Source organism: Aulonocara stuartgranti (assembly GCF_965226115.1).
Source record: "Aulonocara stuartgranti genome assembly, chromosome: 20".
Lineage (NCBI taxonomy): Eukaryota > Metazoa > Chordata > Actinopteri > Cichliformes > Cichlidae > Aulonocara > Aulonocara stuartgranti.
The window spans coordinates 26,395,088-26,417,918 of NC_138956.1; the positions used below are offsets into that span (position 1 = coordinate 26,395,088).

Sequence of the window (22,831 nt, forward strand, 5' to 3'; positions counted from 1 at the left end):
ACACTGAAAATTAATTGTTAGAGGCAATCAATCATAAACATTCATTTGCTTCGTCTATTAAAGAAAAGTTACGCACAGTATAGTTAATGGGAACTTATTAGAATAAGTTTTAAAATAGGTGCCTAAAATGTTAGACACATTGTTATAAATCCACTCTGCATGACTTGATTTGGTCACGAGTCTTATGAGAAGATTAAATTTAATGAGATCATATAAAAAATGTAATTTTCATTGTCGATTTTCATCGCAAGGTTAAGTGTATTTTTGAAAAAATACATTATTATAGATTTGAAATCTTTCTTATCATTTTATATACTTTTTATGCAACTATAAATTAACAGGAAATGTGTTTTACTTTATTTTTTGCCCTATACTTTCATGACACGAGCTGACCTAAACCCCTCCTCTGACCCTCAGAGTTCACTGTGTGCCAGCCAGCTCGTCTCACACTTGGCCACCATCTTCTGGCTTTTCATTCCATACACACATTCATTTCCAGCCAAATGACCACCAGCAACATGGCTCAAACTCTTCAACTCTGGTCGGCTGACTCACAGACAGAATGCTGTGGGGGAACACAGGTTAAAGCTAGGCGAGCCAGCAGGAAAACACACACGCACATCCACACACACTCAAAGAATTTTTTCACTAAGGTTATGATTGAATTAAACATTTATTAATAATTCAAATCAACAAAGCCAATTTTACAAAATACAGACAACAAACATAAACACGTTCTCACCTTCAAGATTAATATATGTGTCAGCGTTTGCCAGAGTGACCCTTGTCATCACCAGTGTTCATAGCGTTACCTTGGTGACCGCATTTAATCTCCCCAGAGACTTCTATCCCAATCTGACCCTTAACCCGGATGAAAGGAATGTCAGTGAGGTCACACACTCCTCCAGTCCATTTTGTACATGACCATTTGCCTCTGAAGGGATGCTTGCAGAATCAGTATTCAGGGATAATAAAATCTTGCATTTTGCATATTGTCCAGATACATTTACTGCAAAACTCTTCTCTCCTATCCCGCCAATTTATTGGCAGTTTGCGTTAAATAAGATTTTAAAACCACCTCCTCGCAAAAATCATGAGAAGCCCCGAAAAACAAAAGAATTCTGCTGCTCTTTAATGAAAGTAAAATTGCCAAAAATACAGATTTTAAAAAGGCACATCAATTTTAATACATCATTGTATGTGAGGAATTTTTCTTGTATTCTGATTTCAATTATAGGTTTTTTTCCCTATAGGTTTTAGATCAAATTACTTATTCATTTCAGTAAATCAGAAGATTATAAAACTATGAAGGCGAGTACATGGTACTGTACATAACTCACAAGAAATACATTTAATGTGGTCATTTTTAAAAGATGTGTGTCCTGCGTCTAAAATATCCTCAGTGCAATTTCCCATTAAAATATTTTTAAGAAATCTTATTTTATTCAAAGTTTTAGAAATGTGCAAAAAAACAAATGAGACATCTCAAGGGAGCAATCTTACAAGCTGAGCGGAGAACGATCTAAAAAATTGGGGGGTTTATTGAATTATAGATTATTAAATTGGGGTACTACATCTGTAGTAAACACGCTGGAAATGATACAGTGAGTAAATATCTTAACTAATTTAAGAGAAATAAATCCTTTTTAAAGACTTACATATTTCACTGACAGTTTCCAAGTCCAGTTACAACTAATTCATTTTATTTGGGCATGTTTAGTTTAAAATATTACAATATTTTTTTTATATTGTTGATCGATTACCGTTTCGGTTAAGATTCTGCTTTAAGCAAGATGATTCAGAACGTGCTGAACTACATTTGTGTGCCAAACAGGCAAATAAACTATTGAGTTGGTGCACTGATTTGTCTTCAGGGATATTAGCCACTTTACTCACTGTATCGATTATATAAATCAAAATCAAAGAAAAGGGAACAGTTAGATATTTTTTGTAAAACAGTAATAAATATAATTCTACTTTAGTTACAGATTCAAAGTGTTTTTAATGTTTTTCTACAGAATTGATGACAAAAAATATTAATAATGCAAAAAAGGTAAGTGCGGCCTAATTTTTTTTTATGAGCTTGTGCAACCCATTTACAATATGCAGGCATCACTTACACTTTGAATATAATTCTCAAGTTTTTTAAAGCATCTTTTACATTTCTCAGCCATGCATTCTCTTTAAAAAAATCGGAGACAACTTGAACGTTAACAGAGATGTCAAGTCGTTGAACAAGAGGAAGATTTTTTGCTTTATCGGAGCAAACAAGATTCTAGATCATTCTGGATCATCAGAGGTGGATTTTTCTTCAGTATTTTAGAAGAGAAAGCACATGCGCTTACATTATTAATAATAAAACATGCTGAGAGTATATTTTACTTTGGGTCTAATGCTATTTGACCATATTTGAAAAAAGTGTTTGTCCTCAACATTTAAAGAGCAACAACTACTTCATGAAGACATTAAAACAGAATTACTGAATAGGAACATTTAGATTTGATTAAAATTATCATTCTTAATACAATTTCCACAAGAAGCAACAGCCTCTGGTTTTTGGTTACTGTGTACATTGCTCCCTCTACTGGTTAATAATTACTGAAAGAAGCTGTTGTATTCTGTAACTCAACATTAAATATTATGACAATATATTTCTGTTTGAGGAAAAGTGACCTGTCAAACCATCTTTAATATAGCTCATAATGAACTTAGTAAGGGGTTTCTTTGCTGTTAGATTGCAATATTCCCGTTGAGTTAAGAAAACACGAAGGATCTTTGTGTTTTTCAGTTTTTAGCCATGCAATAAAGAGACATAAAGCTTGTGATTGTCAGCGTCCTCAGCAGGTAATTCAAAATCTTGATGCGGGAACCAAATTCCAGCACGGTCCAGGAAGGTTTGGGCTCTTTTTGGTGTTCCTTCTCATACTTTGCTGAGGTGAGTTAGCATTTCATGGGCTGACGAACCTGAGATTGAGCCTATAATCACCATTCTCAGGTTGGACAGTCCTTGAAAGGACTACTCAAGATTTAAAGCGGGACCGGATGTGTTGTTCAGGCCGCTCTGCGAGCCGCCGCATGCAGAGTCCACGCTGAAGGCAAATGTGTACAAAAATAAAATTACTTGACAAAGAAAAGATGAGAATGTGTCTATGATAACACTCCACATGTGATTACACATCTGGAAATATACACCTGTTGATGGATATTCTAGTGAGCTGTTTTTCCATAATTCGGAGGCACAAATATCTACTGTATGACCTCGTGGTGGAGAGCTGAAATCATATTTTGCAGCAATAATATTTTGACCACCAACATTTCTAATTGCTCTGAACTAAATATCACCCAAAGGTAGTTTTTTTTTTCTAAAGCTAAACATAAGAATTTCAGTACAGCAGGTTTATTGATTGGATTCCATTTTGTGGTGTTGTTCTTATTTCCTGCAGGATTATTAAATACATATGAAATAAAATCAAAAAGCAACTCCAAAAGCAAAACCAAACAAAGATCTAATTGAAAATCTAAAAAGTAAATCATTTGTTAGCCACCTGTATAGTTAAAGGGTGTGATTTTGGCGCCACAGGCAACCACCCAGCGAGACTAAAACTGAGAAATTAAAAAACGCTTGAAAAGCTATTAATGGAAACAGCGTCACATTAAGTTTATTGAGGTTACACAATTTAATTCCTGTTCTTGTGATCTATATATGTTATTGTGTTTAAAGCAGCGACGCATACAGCGATTCATCATAGCTCATTTCGGTAGAATACAAGTTTTTAACCTGATGGCAAACACTGCCACAGTGAAAAGCATTCAAACAACATATCTGCCTCACATTTGTGCCATTTTTCTCAGTCAGAAACTCCAGCCATAGATTAACACCACATCTGGCCCCTGTTGTTAGCTAACTTGCACTAAAACCACTCAGAGAGCAATTAAACACTCAGGCAACGGAGCTTAATGCACAAACTAAAACTCATACTAAAAACAACTAAATCACCCTGGCCTGACTTTATGAGGACAGTCCAGTCTCTTAGAATTTTTACTCTCATGATAAACTATGCAGATGGAGAGTGGAGGGGAAGACACACACACACAGAGCGAGAGAGTGAAAGGAGAAGGAGGGAGCGAAAGGGAAAGACAATACTTTACCCTCTTCAACAGACTAATCTAAACCCTCTTCACATGATTCAGAAATACTTCATCGTCTGAATTATTCATCCTCTACTCTCCGCATTAAGCTACTGCTCTGTGCTGGCCTACTCACACCATCTCTTCAACATTTACAACCCAGACGCACTCTCTGCCAGATAACACTTTAACCAAACAAATAACAACCATGAAAAAAACACGGTTCCTTTCCACGATTTCTCAAGCGTAATTACAACAACTTTGGAAAGTCTCATTGTGTGGAAGAGCTTTCATAGTCTCCTCTGTGCAGTCCTTACCCACATGGCAGACTCCTCAGACCCAGTCAAGCAAGACAGGGAGGCAAGCTTCACCTTCATTCAAAGTCAAGACCAAAAGAAGGCACACAGGAAGAGAGCACAGCAACCTGGAGTTAGAAGCTGGTGACATGAGGATGAAAAAGAAACACAGGTCGCTGAGTTTTAACGGCCACCCCTGCTGTCTCTACCAAGCTGTGACCTCATCATGCTCTGTACTACCAATGGGGATGCAACTCACACACGCACAGACGCACACATAGACACACTACCTTCCTGTTTGTCAGTGCTGGTGGTAAACTTTCCACTGACATCTTCATTCAGAGGACCAATCTGAAGTTTTCAAGCATTTAGTCACGTGGAATAAAACACATCTGTGCCGATTTTTTAAAATACACTTGTCATCATCATGATCAAGCAGCAGAAAGGACCAGATTGTTTCAAATTTAAACCAGTTTAGCACATTAGCTCATTTCAGAGCCTACTTAACCTTTGCTGAAAACCTTTAAAATCGGCTGATATTTTGAAGAACCAAACAAGTATACAAATGTTGCTGCTCAGCTTCTTGATATTTGTATCTCTTGCATGTCTTTTGACTGTCCTCCTGCCTTCTAAAAAAAAGAAAGAAAGAAAACACGATGCTTCATGTGTGTTGATATCTGCCCAAGAGGCTGCTGATTTGTAATTGTCCATCAGCCTCATGAAATGCACGTCAATCACACTTTACTGCGGCTGACATCTTGACAGCTGTCAGAGTGATAATTATGGAAAGTGATGGAAGATATCAAGGTTACTTTCCATGAGAAGAGGACAACCACAATATCCTTCCTGTTCATTGAGTGTAGGTAATGTGTCTCTCGTTCTCGAAATGTGTTGATAAAGGTAGAAATATTCACCCTGCTTTATGTTTTTTGCAGGTGTATTTTAATCAGCCAGAGTGGAGAATATTTTCAGATAAGTCGTGGGAGCTGGCAGAATACTAGATTCTGAAATTCACATTTCGCATAAATAAACTGTGAGCAGTTTAAAAGTTGTATTGCACTTTTATTCAATATTTAAAAAAAGCAAAACAAAACCAAACAAAGTCCCAAAAAGAATTAAAATCAAAACATGCAGATGAGTAAAACCCAATGAGGCTACATAACACAATCGGTTCATACCCGTGCACATTTAATGTACATTAACACACAATTAATATTTAAAGGTGAACAGATTTACAGTTTCAGTGCAATGTTTTTGTTTTTTCCTTTGTCGTTTTATGAATCCTTTCCTGAAAAAAGCAAATAACTGTGAAAAAATAGAAAATGTTGTTAAACTGAACACTGTGTAATGGTAATTATGGCCCGGTTTATAATATCAGAAGTTTATAGACAACTTTCCTCAAATATCCCGGACTCGTATACCCGCAAGGATGAAGCGAAGCGCCTCGTGTTTGGCAAACTAAAGCATCATTTTCAGCAAACAGTAAGGAAATGTTAAACAGGCAACGGCATTGACAGATCTCATTCATTTTTAGCGTGACAGTTTAAAGATGAGGCACTATCAGGACTCTTTGTGACCTTTGGATATTTTGAGTTCATATGTCCACAAAAGCCGTTTTTGAACAAACAATCTGATGGGCTGCTGAAAAAAATGAAATAATGGAGGGATAAATTGGGATCTGAGGGACTAAAATAAACACTTCACATAAATGAAGATGACCCATTTTCACTGCAACAAAAAGACGTACGAGTTGCTCGCTGACTGGTCAGGACTATCCATAGTAAAAAAATATGCAAATGAGCGACATTCTGCATAAATACGCACCACAAGTACGCACTTAAAGCCGTATAATGAAAAATGCTTTTCAACATCCTTTTCAACTGGTTAGGTCAGCATCCACAGAGAAGGAAAAGAGTGAACCAGTGAGCTAAAAAAAAAAGAGAGAGACAAAAAAAAATACACCTACACATTTTCCGATTGAATGGTCCTTCAGAAAGTGCTCATGGCGATGGAAGTTGAGCAACATGAGTTCATGTTCTGATTTTACTTTTGTGAAAGTTGTGAGGAAGGTGCGTGGTAAAAAATAACCTTAAAAAGTTTACTTCTTTTTTTCTTTCTTTTCCTTTTATGTCGCATGCAATTTCACATTCAGTTGTGTCGTCCACAGTTTAAGGCTAGAAAAATCTTTTCAGAACATTTCTGCAGAAATCGATAGAGATTGTCACAATTTAAGTGCTAAAACGCTCTGACCTTATTACATTCTGTACAAATAAAAATATATTTAACACAAATTTAAATAACATTATTTAAAAAAAACCAAACAGATACAAATAAGCAACATTTTTCTTCTCTTTAGTCTTTTTTTTTTCAACAGCAGCCATACGGGGGCAAATGGTATGTCTTCATATCGTCCAGGAGCACAGCCCTGACTCTCAAAAAGTAAGTCAACTGACAGCAATTGATTTAGTAACTGGGCTCATCCATGTCTTCATCACTCCAGTCAGGCGGTGCGTCTGTTCCAAAATACCGATCTCCAAAGTTTCCTAAAAAACAACAATAAACGACATCGATAAAAAATATAAATACAGTGCTACAATGCTTATTTTTACATTTCAATGACTTTAAAACTGTCCTGTCCTTCCTGCTTCCTCAGCATTGCTCACCTATTCCAGGTATGATGTGAAAGAGATCGTTGACTTTCTTGTCGACAGCCGTGGTGATGATTTTGACCTGCGGGAACGCATAAGCAACAGAATGGACTCCCATTTCAGCCATGAGCAAAGAAACCAGCAGGATCTTGTCCTCTTGAACATCATGATCCTGAAATTGAAAACACAACTGTGAAAAATGATCTACATGTGCAATTCATTTGCACAGGAGGCATTGGCATTGTTGTGAACAACTGGGTGCACCCACCAGCAGGACTCGCACGGCCATCATGGCAGCAGCTCCAGTGGACACAGTGCAGTCCATTAGAATCACGTGGTCCTCACTGATGTCTTTCGGTAGACGAAGATAATGGAGCTAAAATTGTGCACAGACAGGATGTGGGTTCACGCTAAAATGTGACACATATGACCTACAGCTATATATATACATATAGAAAACCTCTAATATTACAAACAACTGCTTCATGGCAAACTAGGCCAAAGGAGGTTACTGTGAAAATGTGTAAATGTAAAAACTCATATAACCAAAATTGTTTTTGGTTATAGGTTTTTGACAGCATGTGACATTAATGTGGTTTATTACCTCTGGCTCTCCAGTGTCCTGGTTGGTCTGGATGAGGATCTTGCCGATGCGGACGTCTTTGCATACGGCCCTCAGAGCCGGCTCCATGGTCTCCCCGGCTCTCAGGATGGACACCCCTGTGATCTAAAGCAAAACAAAGAGGGGTACAAAAATTAAGCAGAGGTTAATTGCATCAATTTAGTTTCGAGACAAAACTCTTCAGAATGTTTTTCTTTTTTTCTCAATTAAAAATAACGCACAGAGAATATAGCAGGAAGCAAATGGAGTTCACTCACCCTCTTTCCGTGGAAAGTCTTGCCTTCGTAATCCTCTCCCTGGGGGGTCTGCACTATGTGGACCTGAGGTAATATTAAAAATCATAAGAGCTTTAGAACGATGCTACAGTCTACCACAGTAAGGAAAATATACTGTGACAAGCTACAGTGAATGCTGAATTGTCGGTCACGTGCATTTGTGAAATGCACACTGAATGTTGCGATAAAGATATGGAAACTTTCCACTGTGGTGACTTGATAAGTTTCCATACTCATGTGGCAGGCCAATACACTATGTCTATCTGATTTTCTTTGTAGAAGACAGATGGGGAGATTCTTTTTTCCATTTATCAGTGCCTTTTCAGATTTTTCCCCATTTCAGGGCCACACACTGTAGCACGGTCTCCGTGTGTGACTTGTCAGCATCTTTCTATTGAGTGGTTATCTCATGCTTTCTTTCTCCTACACCTCTCTCTATCTGTGGTAGTTTTCCAATTGTTTAAATGCCCTCCTTGGTATAAAGAACGTAACTTAATTAAGAAAGAGTGTAATACAATACTTGAATTGAACCGTTTTGTGTTTGTGTTTGGGACCTGTGAGGGGAGGAAGGAGAGGGCTCGCTCAATCAGCAGCCGCATCAACCTCTTAGAGTAAAAGATGAACTCATCGCGACTGGTCTCCTTGTTTCTAGATGTGATGGTCGAGAAAAGAAGGATCGAAGGTTTATTCGGCAGCTTTCCACCGTCCAGGTTTCCATGAAAACAAAAGCAGTTATTAACGGAACAACAATGTGCTTTCTTAGCTTTTACCTGATGATGGTGTGCATGCCCCTGACTTGAGGTGTGCTCTCCAGAACGCTGAGGGTCTGGGGGAGGGGTTGGGCCTGGTGTGCAGAAGCCAGGGCTGCCCTGTAACCACGGCAACAAATAGTAGCGCGGGGGTGGTACACGCCGAGAGCAGCGGAAAAGAGAAAAGATGGACAGACGCATGAGTGCAACACGTGAAAGCCAGTGCAATTAAGACTGCTCTGCACGCATGTGTACAGTATGTGCAAGGTCATACACACACACACACGTGCACATACACACTTTAACACACACACAGACCTGTGTGTGCATGCAAAAACAGATAAATAAATAACACAAAAAAACCCCACACAAATAATTTTTCAATAGCAGTTAGAGTAAAGTTGATAATGGCAGTGTACCCACAGTAATGGGAGTGCTTGGGAAGAAGCACACACACAAAATTGCAGCGCACACAGGGCCAGTTTTGAGTATTTCAGTGGAAAATAACAACACCACAGAGACCGTGATAATGGAAAAATAGATTAATTTGAAAATTATAATTATACAGATACAAATAAAAGATTTAAATGTGCAATATAAACACATGCATAATTAGTTTCCCATGGTAGGGCTGCACTTCTAATATTTCCCCATGTTTGCATGAATAAATATTAGTTCTGAATGCCTTGTTAGCCTCGCTCTACCTTGGACTTGAGGGGAATAGACACGCTTTTACAAATTCTCAGTGATGCAGTGTTGTTCACACTAGACTGACTGCAATGCCACTGAGATACACATTAGCCAGATGCAAAGAAAAGAGAAATCATAGCATGTCTGCTCACATATCCCAGCGAAGTTTCCTCTATGGGGAGGGACACAGATAAACAAAAAAACAAACCAAAAAAAAAACAACAACAGATAAGAGGAAGAAAAATGAGAAAAGACATAAAATCAGGTGGATGAAAAGATTATCGAGAACAGTGAAAAGTGTGACAGCCAGAATTGCAAATGTCAAAAGTCCTTGAACTAAATGACATCAAAATTTAATAGTAATAATAATAATAATAATAATAATAATAATAATAATAATAATAATAATAATAATAATGCAATGAGAAAAAGAAACCAACCAAGTGTTAGCTCCGATTTTGATATCTGTACCCATGCATCCCTTGCGTGTATGCGTGGGAGGTGCACAAACTATCGTGTGGCTGTCACTCTTACACTGTGTAGAACAGTAGAAGTTGGTATTTCAGCTCACAGGCCCCAGCACATCCTGTGTCTAAAGACAGACACCAAGCTCACTTCCTCTCTCTCTCTGTCTCAGATACTGTGGCCGACATTCAATGGAAAAACTCAGCGCTTTGTAGCAGGGTATTGGAAACTTTTTCTGTGGCTGAGGTATGCGATAGTCAACAATAGCTGTAGCAAGAGCTTCCTCTCTCTCTCGTTTTCAGTTGTAGTCACTCTCTCTCTTATTCTTGCTGCTGCTGAAAGGAGGGGTCAGTGACTTGACTCATTGGTGTATTTTTAGACACAGAAGGCAGGAAGAGTGTGAGTTGTCATTTCTTTAAAAGGTAGAGAGAAGGAAAACCAACACCTTTACACTGAATGCTGGCTGCACTACACCACTTTCAAACTTCTTATCAGAGTGCAGCTTTTAAATGTTGACAGCAGTTTTCGCACATTTTGATCCACTTCTTCTTATTCTGAGGTGGTGTGGACCGAGTCTTAACCGTGTATTATGTCCCCACTGACAGAGCACTAATTAGCCATATTTGGTTAGCTACAAGATACAAGAATGCCGCCTGGTGACGTGTCATGGCAGCCAGCACGTCGGTGGAAGGTAGAGGTTGGTTTTGCTCTCTTCTGATTTGACATTTATTCTCGCTCTCCCAGTAAAAAAGCTGGTGCAGCAGGGGAACTGGGCAGATGTTGAGGAGAGAACGATATAAAGGATAAAGGCCACTCTACCTGACGCTGAGTTCCCGCTGCAAGCAATGGAGGGATTTGGTGATGAGGGGGAGAGAGTGAGAGAGCAGTCCATCAGCAGCATATGTGTTTCAGTGTGTGTATGTTGTGAGGGAACAAAGCAAACTGCACAGTAGGGCAAAGTGCTCCGACAGCCAAGAGCGTGCCTTTGGTGACCAGTGATTAGTGCATGTTGCACAGCTAATCCCAAAGTGCGTCTAACAGGCCATCAATCGACATTGTGTATGACAAGTATGAAGATAGGGTGTCTTATAAGGCTGTGTGACTAATGCTGCATAATTATGTATTAGGATGTAATGTTTCCACTGTGATTACATTTATTCCTAAACTAAATGCCTGGAGATTAGTTTGGTTTGAATTAATGCAGGACAAATAACCACAGCAAGAGGTTAATATGGTTAAAACACTGAAACCTATTTCTGTCAGCAAGCTCCATCTGACATATTTTCTTTATTTGAGGAAGCTACTTTCAGCTGCTCCCTTATTCACAAGGGGTCACCACAGTGGGGAGCTCTGCATTAGCCGGATGTCCTTCCCCAAAGGGATTTGAGTCTCCTCCAAGGGTCTAACCAGGGATTGTTTGTTTGTGTAAATCACTAAACCACACATATATGCCATATTTAAAGGGCTATATTCATATTCATTCTTCTTCTCAAGTATGAAATGATAAGAAAACAGAAACAGAAGCCCTGTTTTCATAGAGCACATTTCAGAAAACATCATTTAGCCTTCTTGCTTTAAGTGCTTTGGCAGTAGATTCAGAAAATGACTAATAATTAAACACTTTTTAAAATATTGTCAAGTTTTTTGAGTGTTCAAATAAACACATAAGAGAAGAAAAAAGTAGAAGATAAAAAAACAAAGCAATTTAAAATTTATGTTCTCTGAACCAAATAACTACAGTTTGTTACTGTTACTAGGAAAGTTAGCAAAACCAAAACCAGTTTAGAACAGTTTTTTCCATTGAGTGTTAATGATTAAACCTTTCCCCAAAGCACTTACAGACATTCAGCCTCAGTAAAGTTTCTTTCCACTAGAGGGGGTGATCTGCCTTGAAATTACAGGCACATACTGAAGGGGAGCCTGCACATACACCCTCTTATGAATGCAATAACATAACTAGATGTACTGACCCGGAGGCCATCAAGAAAAAGGACAAATGAAAGGTTATAATTCTCCCCCCAAATTAACTATTTAAGTGGCATGACAGATTTTCTGCGTGTGTATTTATATTTATGTCTGTAAGCATGACCTCACTTACCTCCTCCAACTGACTGTGAACATGCTGTACGATCAAGTCGATTGCCACCATGTTGCCACCTCCTGACCGGAAAAAAAAGAAAGCATAAAAATGAGGCTTTAATTTTAAATCTTTTTAGGATTGTTGCTGCTATACTGAACATGTACATGAAAGTATGTTGGTATATACTCACCACGTGGCACCACGATATCAGCCAGTCGCATGGTAGGCTCAATGTATTGTTCAAAAGCTGGCTTAACAAACTTGTTATACTGCTTGATGACCCCCTCGATATCTCGGCCCCTTTCTGTAATGTCCCTCCTCAATCGGCGCACCAGGCGGATGTCAGAGTCTGTGTCCACAAAGATCTTCATGTCCAGCAACTGGAAAAACAAGTTGATTAGATCAACACAAAGTAATATAAGACACATTCACAAACAGATGACATGAAAATAGCGAGCTTAAAATACCAAACTGTATTCAAATTTGTATTTTTAAAGGGTTATTGTGAAAGCCTGCAAGAAATTCTAGAAAAAAACTGAATGAATGAATGAAAGATCTGAAAGCAAAAAATATTTCCTGCAACGTCAATGTAAGTATAGATGAAAAATGAATGAATATTAGATAACTAATGAAAATGTTTGCTTCTCTTTTGCTTACAATGACTTCTGATTTTAACAGACCTTTAAAGGAAAAAACTCATTAACTTTACTGTGTTGCAGTTGATACTGCAGTTATTCAGAACCATTACGTCTTTTAAATCGATGACACTTAACAGTTGAAAAACAAACCTGTCAGCGCCCTCAAGTGGACAAACTATGTACTGCAGATATTTTTTTCTTATCTTTAAATCAATATTCACTTCTCTGCACATATTAGCTGACACACAGTGCATACAAACATATCAGGCTTTTCAATCTATTTACTTATCTTGGGCTATCATGCATATGCTGAATCTATTTTAAAAACCTGCAAATCTTGTCTATGTACACAACATGGGAAAAATAAACAGCTACCTCTTGTTTAATAAAGACCTCTTACACCACTTGTATGTGTTTTCTAAGAGTGTTTTTTTTTATTAGGTAATACATATTTTTGACAACAAAGCTGACAGTAGGACCTTGTATTGGTTTGTTCAGGGCTAATGACCTTCTCTTACCTGCAACAGTTCTTTATCTGCAAAGGCCATGATTCCCTCAAAGATGATAACACTGGCTCCATAAACTGTTTTCTGGGGCAGAGACATGTACATGTAATAACACAATACAATTTACATACCAAAAATGAGAACGAGGGCATTAAAGCACTACACATTAAGTGTGCATGTATTCCAACAATCGTTGTAAGCTCTCAAACTGACTTGCCTCACTAATGTGTGAATGTCTGTGTGTGATAGGATAAAGAGAAGTAGACAGATATCACAATAGCGATCTGTCGGAGACCATCTGGAGATGTACAGCTTTACAATGCAGCTAAATCTATAGAAAAGAGGATTAAAAACTTCTTCGGTAAACAAAAAGGAGGGATTATATGCAAAAATGACACGCTACTTAATAACTTAAAAATACAAAGCCAAATGTTTGGGTCTGTGCATTCATCCTTACCCAGTCCTTTTGTCTCCCGTGAGTTGTAAAGTCATACACAGGGATTTTCACGCTCTTGCCCTGTTTGAGTTTGCGCAAGGTGTGTGTCAGCAAATCAAAGTCAAAGGCATCTGGGTGGTCAAAGTTATAGTCGTTACTGGCAGCCATTGCCTGCTGCTCTGGGGACAGGACCTGAGGATTGCCATGATACTGAAGTTAGAGTATGTCACCACTGCATGCTGCTTTTCAATGCTACAAGATTTCCTGAGAAAATGGCATGAACACATAATAATATTTGCATATCAAAAGAAAAATCTCTTAGTCAACTAACATTACACACGTGTTTTGCAGTACAACAAATGATGCATTCACAAATAATAACGCAAAAACATTTTGGCACAGATCGCTGATCGAGAGCAGAGAAGTTTGGGGACCTAAATTTAGGAGGACATCATGTGCCACAGTGACGTCCGTACGAGGTGGTATGTGCACGCACGTATCTGTCCTTTGGGTGGTTGAACATTAAAAACCCAGTCCTGGTATTTGGCAGTTAATGAACAGCAACACTCCCTTCTCAAATGAACTGGTAACATATTTATGTAATAAACCAATGTTATACTGGAAAAAAAGCAAAATATAAAAATGCATAGATTAACTGAAAATAAATGGCAATCTTTTGTAAAATGTGGTGAGCAGACCACCACTTGCTGAGGGCTACAGCGGCACTGGTCACTGGTAAATCCCTCCAACTCTGCACAGTCTGATCTGCCGCTGTCAGATTTTGACAGGATTACACAACTAGAGAGTGGGTGGAGGTGTAGAGGGGGCAAGAATGATGGCTCTTGCTACACTGTTCACTACATCTCTTTTTCTCTCCCCCTAACACCCATCACTGTGTTTTCATCCTTGTTTTCAGCACTGCCTCCTTATATTTTATCTACTCTGTTTCTTCTCTCTCTCTAATCAAAACCTCTTTTTCTCATTTTCCCTCTGGGATCCAAAGGAAATGTTTCCTTTTCTCTTTCACCCTGTTTCCTGCACTCAGGCTCGCTTTTCTTTAGCCTTCCTTTAGGCCCCTGGGTGGTTAACAGCCATTCAAGACAAAAGTGATAAGAACAGAGTTTCTTGGACCTATCACATGTCTTATTTATAACTCTAAACACTTATTTAGACATGCAGCAACATTTAAAAATTCAGATAACTTTTAACAACTTCACAGATACAGTGACAAATGTATCACTGCATGCAAAAGGACATATACGGTTTTGTAGACACCACAGAAATACCTTGTAAAAAGAGTCCATTGAGAGTAGTACAACCCAGGGTACATCTAAAGCTTCTATGATTTTCCTTGCTACAGTTGTCTTTCCTGAAGCGCTGCCACCACACAGGCCTGAAATTAAAAATTGACAAACAGCCATTGAGTAATAACTTCCTTCCAGTTAAATTACAAAAACAAAAGAATTTAGGCAAGTTGACATGGTCAAGATGATCTGCAGACGTTTAAAAAGTTCATCAGAATTGGGAAGAAAGTTGAAATGACTAATAGGTATGGTTTTACTGTAATTATTTCACAAATCTACTGGGATTTTCCCACACAACCATCTCTAGATTTTACAGAGGATGACCCAAAAATAGAAAATCTGATGCTACAGTTTCCAGGGGTCAACAAAACTGGAAAAAAGGAAATTGGAAAAACGTCTGCTGTGACGTTCAGATGGCAGAGTCAGAGGTTTTCAGAGCTTAAGGCTACCTTGGAGTGAATAAATGCGTGATGTTAGGGGAACTGTTGAATCTATTATCTGTTATGGTATCACTACATGGTTTGAAAACCTTTCTGTCAAGCTCAGATCCCAAATTCAAAATCTGATTCAAAGATAGTTAAAATTACTACGGACAAAAATGACATCCTTTATAATGATTATGAGTTGATGTCTTCAGGAAAAAGGTACAAAACTGTGAGTTGGAGTTACATTTTCTCTGTGAGTGTTTGCATATGTGTGTTATTTTACATGATGTGTTTCCCTCGCTTGTCCAAGGTAAATTTGTCCCCAGAGGACAATAGAGGCTAATCTAATCTAACCACCCTGCCTTCAGGGCGGTGTAATGATGTGGCGGATATTTTCTTGACAAACTTTGGACTCCTTAGTAGCGACTTGAGCAATGTTTAAATGCCACAGTCCAAGTATTGTTACTGACCATGTTCATGTGGTCACATTTTCCAGCAGGAAAATGTGCCGTGTTACAAATCTCAACTCATCTCAAAGTGGATCCTTAAGCATGACAAGGAGTTACTCAAATGGCCTCCACAGTCACAGATCAATGCAAGTGAGAAAACACCTTTGAGATGTGCAGCCAACAAATCTGCAGTAACTGTGTGATGCTGTCATGTCAATAAAAAAAACAAGCGCTTTGAGTGCTGAGGTAAAATAGCGCTATATAAGAATCAGTCCATGTCAATGTGGACAAAAATCTCTGAGCAATGTTTCCAGTACTTTTTTCAATCTATGTCATGAATTAAGGCTGTTCTGAAGGCCAAAGGAGATCCAACCTGGTACCAGCAAGGTGGCCCTAATAAAGTGTTTGGTAAGTGTACCTTCACTTGGTGCAAACATGCTATCAGTAGTTTGACTAGTTTGGCAAGACTTGTTTGAGTGCATTGTGAGGTTGCTTTAGGCTATTTTAAAAAGGCATGCAGAAACAGAGCCAATAACATTCTTCAACATAAACGTTCTCTTTATTCCTATTTTTCACAAAGTCTCTCACACATTAGTTCAGCACTTCCTGATAGCAGGGCACACCCATCTTTAACATACTTGGATGGATCTGCTTTGCTCCATCCAGTGAGAAATTGTGAGTTAATGCCCTTTATCACTAGTATAGCAGGGCTTTCCTGTATTTAAAAACACTCTGCCAAAGAGGAAACTCTCCAGTTTGTGAAAAACAACTAATTTTAACCAGTGCATCTCTAACTGGGCTTAGGTTTCTCAAGCTTTCTTCTTCATAAAATGGTCAAATACGCCAGGAAAATGCCTTACCTTACCTTAAATAAGGTAATGACAACTTTGTGCCACAACTATATGGGAAGAAATTATGCTAATGTGTGCATTCCCTGAGTTTTCTAAACATTAAAAATTTTCACTTATACAAAGTATAAGGTTAGTTTATAAACAATTATTCATTAGTTTCCTAAATTTAAAGGTACAATCCGAACATATTTATAATACTTTAGATGAAAACTCACCACTTAATCTAAGCTGGGGCTCTGACAGGTCATAGATCTTTATGATGTCTAAATGTCAAACACAGAAAGTCATTCTTCTTACCAATGACAAATGCCTCTTTGGACTGTGTTCCATGCTCGTTGTACCAGGGTGGGCGACCAGCAGTGTAGATTGTTCGTTTGGAGGTGCGTAGCAGAGGAGGCTCTGACTTACACTGGCTGGTTGTCCTTTTCCTGGGCGAGAGGCCTGTGCTTACCGAGGGGAGGAGACGGTCGAGTGATCCCTCGCCACCTCCACTGCAGATGAGAAACATGACATTACTCTCTGGTACACAGGAAGCAACTTTCCTTCTTGTCACTGCATTTTTCTGGGTTTCATAAAACCTTTTGCGTAGCAGTATAACGCCAACATTCTCCATCATCACATCTTCTCCACCTGTATATAGTAAGACACACTGAACCCGAATGTGCTGTGTCATGATTTCAACTTCTAACATCGGTGAGCGTTCATGGAAAGGTAACGAGGTAAAACAACAGAATCAAGGCAATAACATACCAATGTAATATACAGGATCAGTCCCACTGAAATAGCAATCTCTTATTTGGTATAGCCTTGTTGTCCCCTTGTATCTAATGCCCGGTGACACATTAGACACACAGAGACAGACATTGTTTGTGGCATGTAACCATGCAATGGATGAACAGATTGACTAAAGAAAGGCGGCCCAGTTAGTTACCAACAAAACAGCAGTGTAGCATTTTCCCTCCTGTCACTGGTTAATTTTTCAACCTGTCAACTTTGTCCAGTCTTGTCCAGTGTAACTGCTGCAGGTACTAATGTACAGATGGTATAATATATTACATCTAAAGCTCCCCATAACCATAAGAGAATTATAGAGTCAAAGTGATGGATTGTGTTTTCATAGTCCATTGTATTTTACCAATTGAAAGGATCAGGTATCCGCCACTGGAAAGACAGCATGCTAGAAAAGCAGGTGGTTACAGTACCTAAAAACACCTACAGAACATGTTAGAAGTGGAGAAATGTTGATTCAACTAATCGAATAGTCCTGTGATCAGTTTTACGAGCGAAAAGATTGCTGCAAAAAGGCCCTCATAAACAAATGACAACAAGCCAATTCAAAACAGGTACAAGGTGCTTAGGCGAGCGAGGCATGGAGTGAATTTGCATTGACTTATTCAAACTACACCTGATGGTCTCTCATCTGTTCTGTAAGATAGAAGAAATTAAGAAAGAAATTTATGTAATACCCATTGCAAGAGTTTTGTGTCTAAACTGCAAACAGCTGCACATATGGGCTACTCTTTCACTATTGTAAGTTACTTAACCTATAATGACTAAGTTTAATGTTGTGCCTTTACAAATCATTCGGCAGTTGTGAGTAACTGGAATTCAGAGCAGAGAAAAAACTTGGTACAAAGAACTGGTCGAGCAGATTGGTGAGCAACCTCTCTATTACTTCCTCTAAAACAACAGCCTCACTTCTCTTACATAACTCTATTTTGTCAGCGTCTCAAGAATCTGCTGTGCCGCTGACGTTTGATAAACAAAATATTGCTTTTTTAGGAAAATGCCACTCGATTAGCGAAGCAATCTAAAGTCGCTCAACGATTGCCGCCCACAATCATCATGACAACAACTGCTGCGTTCATTGTTTAACAAATACAACGTAACATCTGTGTGCGGTATGCCTAACTGAGCAACAGTTGGAACACTTACTGCATTATCCGAGCCATCCACACTTCACCCAGTGAAGACTGTAAAAAGCCAGCGGCCATAACTATAGCGGCGTTTGTAATAAACAAGTCTTAGATCTTCCTCTGTTTTCCAGTCAACTGTCAGGCTCCACACATTTATATAGGTCATATACCTGCCCAGGTGGACTGCCAGGAGCTCAGAAGAGGAGCAAACAAGAGAGAACAAAGATTTATCTTATCTCACCAGGGTCACCTGGTTAGAGGGAGCCAGGGAGCAGAGTGGGAGACTGCTGAGAGCGTGCGCAGGACATAGCTCACTGAAGTATGGTTATCAGTTAAAACCCAACTAGTGTGCAATAAAAGATTAGCTTAGCTGACTGTGCTGAATCATGTCCTTGTTCTGTGGTTACACTTACAGTACCCAGTGCTTCAAAACATTACATGAATGCACCTTTGTGATAAGAAGTTATAGTGTGGGGTACCTGAGAAGGCCCTTATGAAGCAGACATCTAAGCCTTATGGGCAGCAGATTGAAGGATAATATTAGCAGCAAATCAAGACGCAACGTCACATCTAATGTCAGTAAAGCGACATGTTTTTCTTTACTTTCTCCACAATGGCTCACACAAAGAGTAAATTAACACAACCTAGCTGCATAAAGTGACTACTGTTTCACATCAGCTTGTTCATTTGTCCAACAAGATTTCATAAAAAACGAGTATGTACAAGTACGTAACACTACTGTAATGTCAGTGTAAAATTCGCAGTTTAAAAAAAACTTTACGGTTCCTCACATCACGTTTGCACTTAGAAGGTGCCACATTTCCTAAAGTATGTAGACAAAAACCTAGAGGGTATAAACAAGTGAGCTAAATAAAGAGGAATAAAGTTGCCCAGGTCACCTAAGGAGTACATTAAAGGAAATAAAATGCACTTACCTGCCATCAGATCTTAGCGTCCAACAGCCAGATATTCTAGCTCCTGAGTAAGCTGGTAGAGTGTTCATAACTGGGAAGCTTCCAGTGTTTGTACTCCAAAAGTTGTGTTTTAATCCTATACTATTGTCAGCCGGTATACTCAGTGTACATATTCATATGCACTCAAACACACACTTAACAGCGCTCCTCTCTGGAGCATCACATCCAGAGAGGTGGCGACAGAAGGTGGTTAATATACATGGGAATCGGCTTGGATGAGAAACGAAACTTTAAACATTTGCTTAGCTTTCTATTTCTTCCATTCTCTCAACAGAGCGAGAGAGAAGGCACTGCAGCTTGGTAGAGGAGGCGCACTCAGTGTGAAACTACAGCACAGCATTTCCCTCCTCTTTCACTAACTCGCTGCTCCTCCCATTAGACGCCCAGCCAACAAACATAAGAGGATAACCTGCCCTCCAGATTATGTTCATTAGGGTGTATTAATAGCACCGGGTTAGAACCAGACCACACCACTCCTGGTACACACACGCACACACCCACATATATAAACACACACAGACACATGCCAAGCTTGGGTCATCTGTCTTTGGCAGTCAGTGTCGCAGTATGTGGCCGGAGGTGAAAGAGGAACCAGAAGAGAGTGACAAGAGAAGAAACAAACTAGAGGGTGGAAAAAACAACCCAAAACAAGACAAAACAAAGAAATAAATAACAAGAGTGCAGCGCAGTCACACAGCCAGCCATTATTCTCCTCTGATGTTGATGCAGTTGGCTGAATTCACAACAGAGACGCCTCAGGCTGTGTTGGGGAGGTGAAGAGAAATTGAAGGGGGTGCGGGGATGACAGAGGGGAAGGGTAGAGGGGAGCTGATGTGCTTTTACCCTGTGGGGACATACAGTGCCTCTGTGTGCCTTATACCGAGTCTAGAGATGTCAGCACCACAGCAAACACACACACACACACGCCCGAAGAGCAAAGTCCCCTCCCTGTTTTCACTCACAGTGAAGACTGGGGAATAAACAGCATGATGAAACCCAACACTACCACTGCTGCTCTATCAGCTGACGGTCTGGGGAACAGCCCTGGGAAACGCACACAGACACACACACACATGCACGCCATTCCACTCCTCCCTAGCCACAACTTGTACAGACAAACAAATCATTATGCTCAGAGTTCAGAGGAGATGGACTAATTGCTTTTCAGTGCACAGAAAAACAATCAAGCAGCTTAGAGAAGCTACTAGCTATAATACAAAGCAACATGAAAGCTTTTCCAAATATTTTGGAACATTGATTCTGACCAGACTTCATTTCTCTTTATTCACTTTTTTATATTATACAGGGGACCAACAGGGGAAAGAGAATTGAGTGTTCTCCTCTAATCTGAACTGTAATGGTTTGGTAGTGTCACTGTCGCTTTAATCTTCATCGAGAGGACAGCTGCAGAGCAAGAAAGCCACATCGAAACAAGAAGCCTGAACTGGTTTCTATGCCAAACATTCAGCCATCTCGCTATGGCGACAGTGATGCACAGGAGGCTTACAAAGTCTCGGCTGCAATAACACTTAACCTAAAACTAATACTGTAAACACACTATAATATAAGCTAAACGTATTAGTAACAGCATGTAATGCTGACTTTACTTACTAATTTTAAAAAAAAAGTCAAATATATTCAGTGATAAAGGGAGGTTGCAGTGCATAGAACCTTTGCCTTGCAGAGCTCTCGACTGGCCCGGTACTGCCTCAATTAACAGTTTATGGTGCCTCTGTGTTAGGTTATAGTTTAGTGACCAACTGAGTTCTGTCATACAACTATATTAATATCAGCGGTCATACATTTAATAATGTGAGTATAACTTTAAAGCCTGCGAGCCACTAAGGTTGACGTCTAGAAGAGCAGGAACTTCTCTGTTCCGGACACACCAATACAATACCGCCCTCTTGTGGAATAACGAGGTATTGAACATCTAAGGCAGACCAGCAGCTGACAAACAACTGGACCAAGTGCTTCAGCTTGAGTCTTAGTCACCTAACCCAAATGTTATTCTGTTCCGTTACCTTATATATCCCATAGGAAGATGACATTTGCCAGAAATACCCGCTTTACTCACGCCGCAGTACCTCCAGAAAACACCAAGGCGCGTGCTTTCCACCTCTGCTAAAAGAAAGCTCTCTTAGTCCACTTTCTCTGCTTTAAGCTAGCTCTCCAATTCTCTCTAGCGATTCCCATTACACGTTAAAATAGGTGAGCATGTTTCAGTTAACAGTGACTGCTTGGTAAAGACGTGTTTGATGTGATTTCTTCGCTTCCGAAGATTACAATGAAGTAAAGCTACGAGGCAACCTCGTGTAAAATAAGATGACAGATCGTAAAGCCAAAGAGAGGGAGAGAGAGTGGACAAAAAGAGAGACTCAAAAAGCAGGCCTCGGGTTTATTATATTTATAATAAACTAATAATTATACTGTAACTTCTAGACTGCTGTTACATTTATCAGGCGTATTATATATTAATTACTGTACCACTGGGACGTACAGTGTAACAGGTCGTGTTTCCGTAAAGATGCTTAACCCAACTGCCAGGATAAGATGAAAAAAAAAATGCATCCAGTAACGTCATAATAATGTACTATAATACCAAAGGTTTCCGAAGCAATCTACAAACTCTATACCTGTTCGATACAGAGGAAGTTTTCGCTTCGCTGTCCATCGTTGAGCGCCTGTCTTCCACGCTAACCACAGACATTTCTGCCCTGTTGACAATCAGGTGTTAAGAGCGCAGTCACAGCTGAGGCATCATGGGACTTGTATTTCTTCAGTGGAATCTCTTTCAGCTTCGCGGCTGCACTTGGACTTCAAGCCCCAGAATGCACGTGATCCGTTTTTTCTATTCACAATAAACAGCATGTACTTTTATTTTAAGCTTACAGGGCCTTTTACAGGCCACGTGTAGGTGGGAGGGGAGATGAATCTTTTTAGTCAGTTTTTAAATTTTAGTTTTGCTTCATAATCTCTCTCCAAATCTAAATAACTTTACAGTGCTGTGTCTTGAGCCACTCCTATGTCCTTATATTTTGCTTCCAAGAAACCAGACTTTCTGGTAATATTTTAAAGCAGTCTTGAGCAATAGTTCTCTTAAAGTCTTTTAAATGATTTTCAGTCCAGTTCTTGTACCTTAACATTTTCAGAAGAATGTTATTTGTTTGTTAAACCACTTAACACTGACCTACTAATGGAAAACAAACAAACAAAACAACAAAAAACCACCTATATCAAGGAATGAACCAGTGTTGTGACAGCACTTTGTTCAGTGTCTGTTGTGTTTCAGTGCACAGTATAAATAAACTGGCTTGGCTTGACTTCTTTGAGAAATTAAAAGAAAGCTTTCCTAACAGAGTTCAGGCTGTGTTGGTGA

The 22,831-nt window shown here is 39.3% G+C and overlaps 1 protein-coding gene across 2 annotated transcripts; it reads right to left on the reverse strand.

Annotated features, from left to right (window-relative positions):
- Nucleotides 1-5,465: 5,465 nt before the first annotated feature.
- Nucleotides 5,466-22,192, reverse strand: uckl1b (uridine-cytidine kinase 1-like 1b). 2 transcript variants are annotated; one of them, XM_082519043.1, is made up of 15 exons: nt 22,089-22,192; nt 16,860-17,053; nt 14,820-14,926; nt 13,555-13,725; nt 13,110-13,181; nt 12,144-12,333; nt 11,972-12,033; nt 10,693-10,709; nt 8,740-8,838; nt 8,524-8,617; nt 7,952-8,014; nt 7,677-7,799; nt 7,341-7,448; nt 7,088-7,244; nt 5,466-6,967 (listed from the first exon to the last, which is right to left on the reverse strand). In XM_082519043.1, the coding sequence occupies exons 1-15, from the start codon at nt 22,160-22,162 to the stop codon at nt 6,888-6,890; spliced, it is 1,611 nt and encodes a 536-aa protein (XP_082375169.1). In that variant the 5' UTR covers nt 22,163-22,192; the 3' UTR covers nt 5,466-6,887. The 2 variants fall into 2 exon arrangements, with proteins under 2 accessions (XP_082375169.1, XP_082375170.1); XM_082519044.1 differs by lacking the exon at nt 22,089-22,192 and adding an exon at nt 19,414-20,875.
- Between the last annotated feature and the right edge of the window lie 639 nt (nt 22,193-22,831).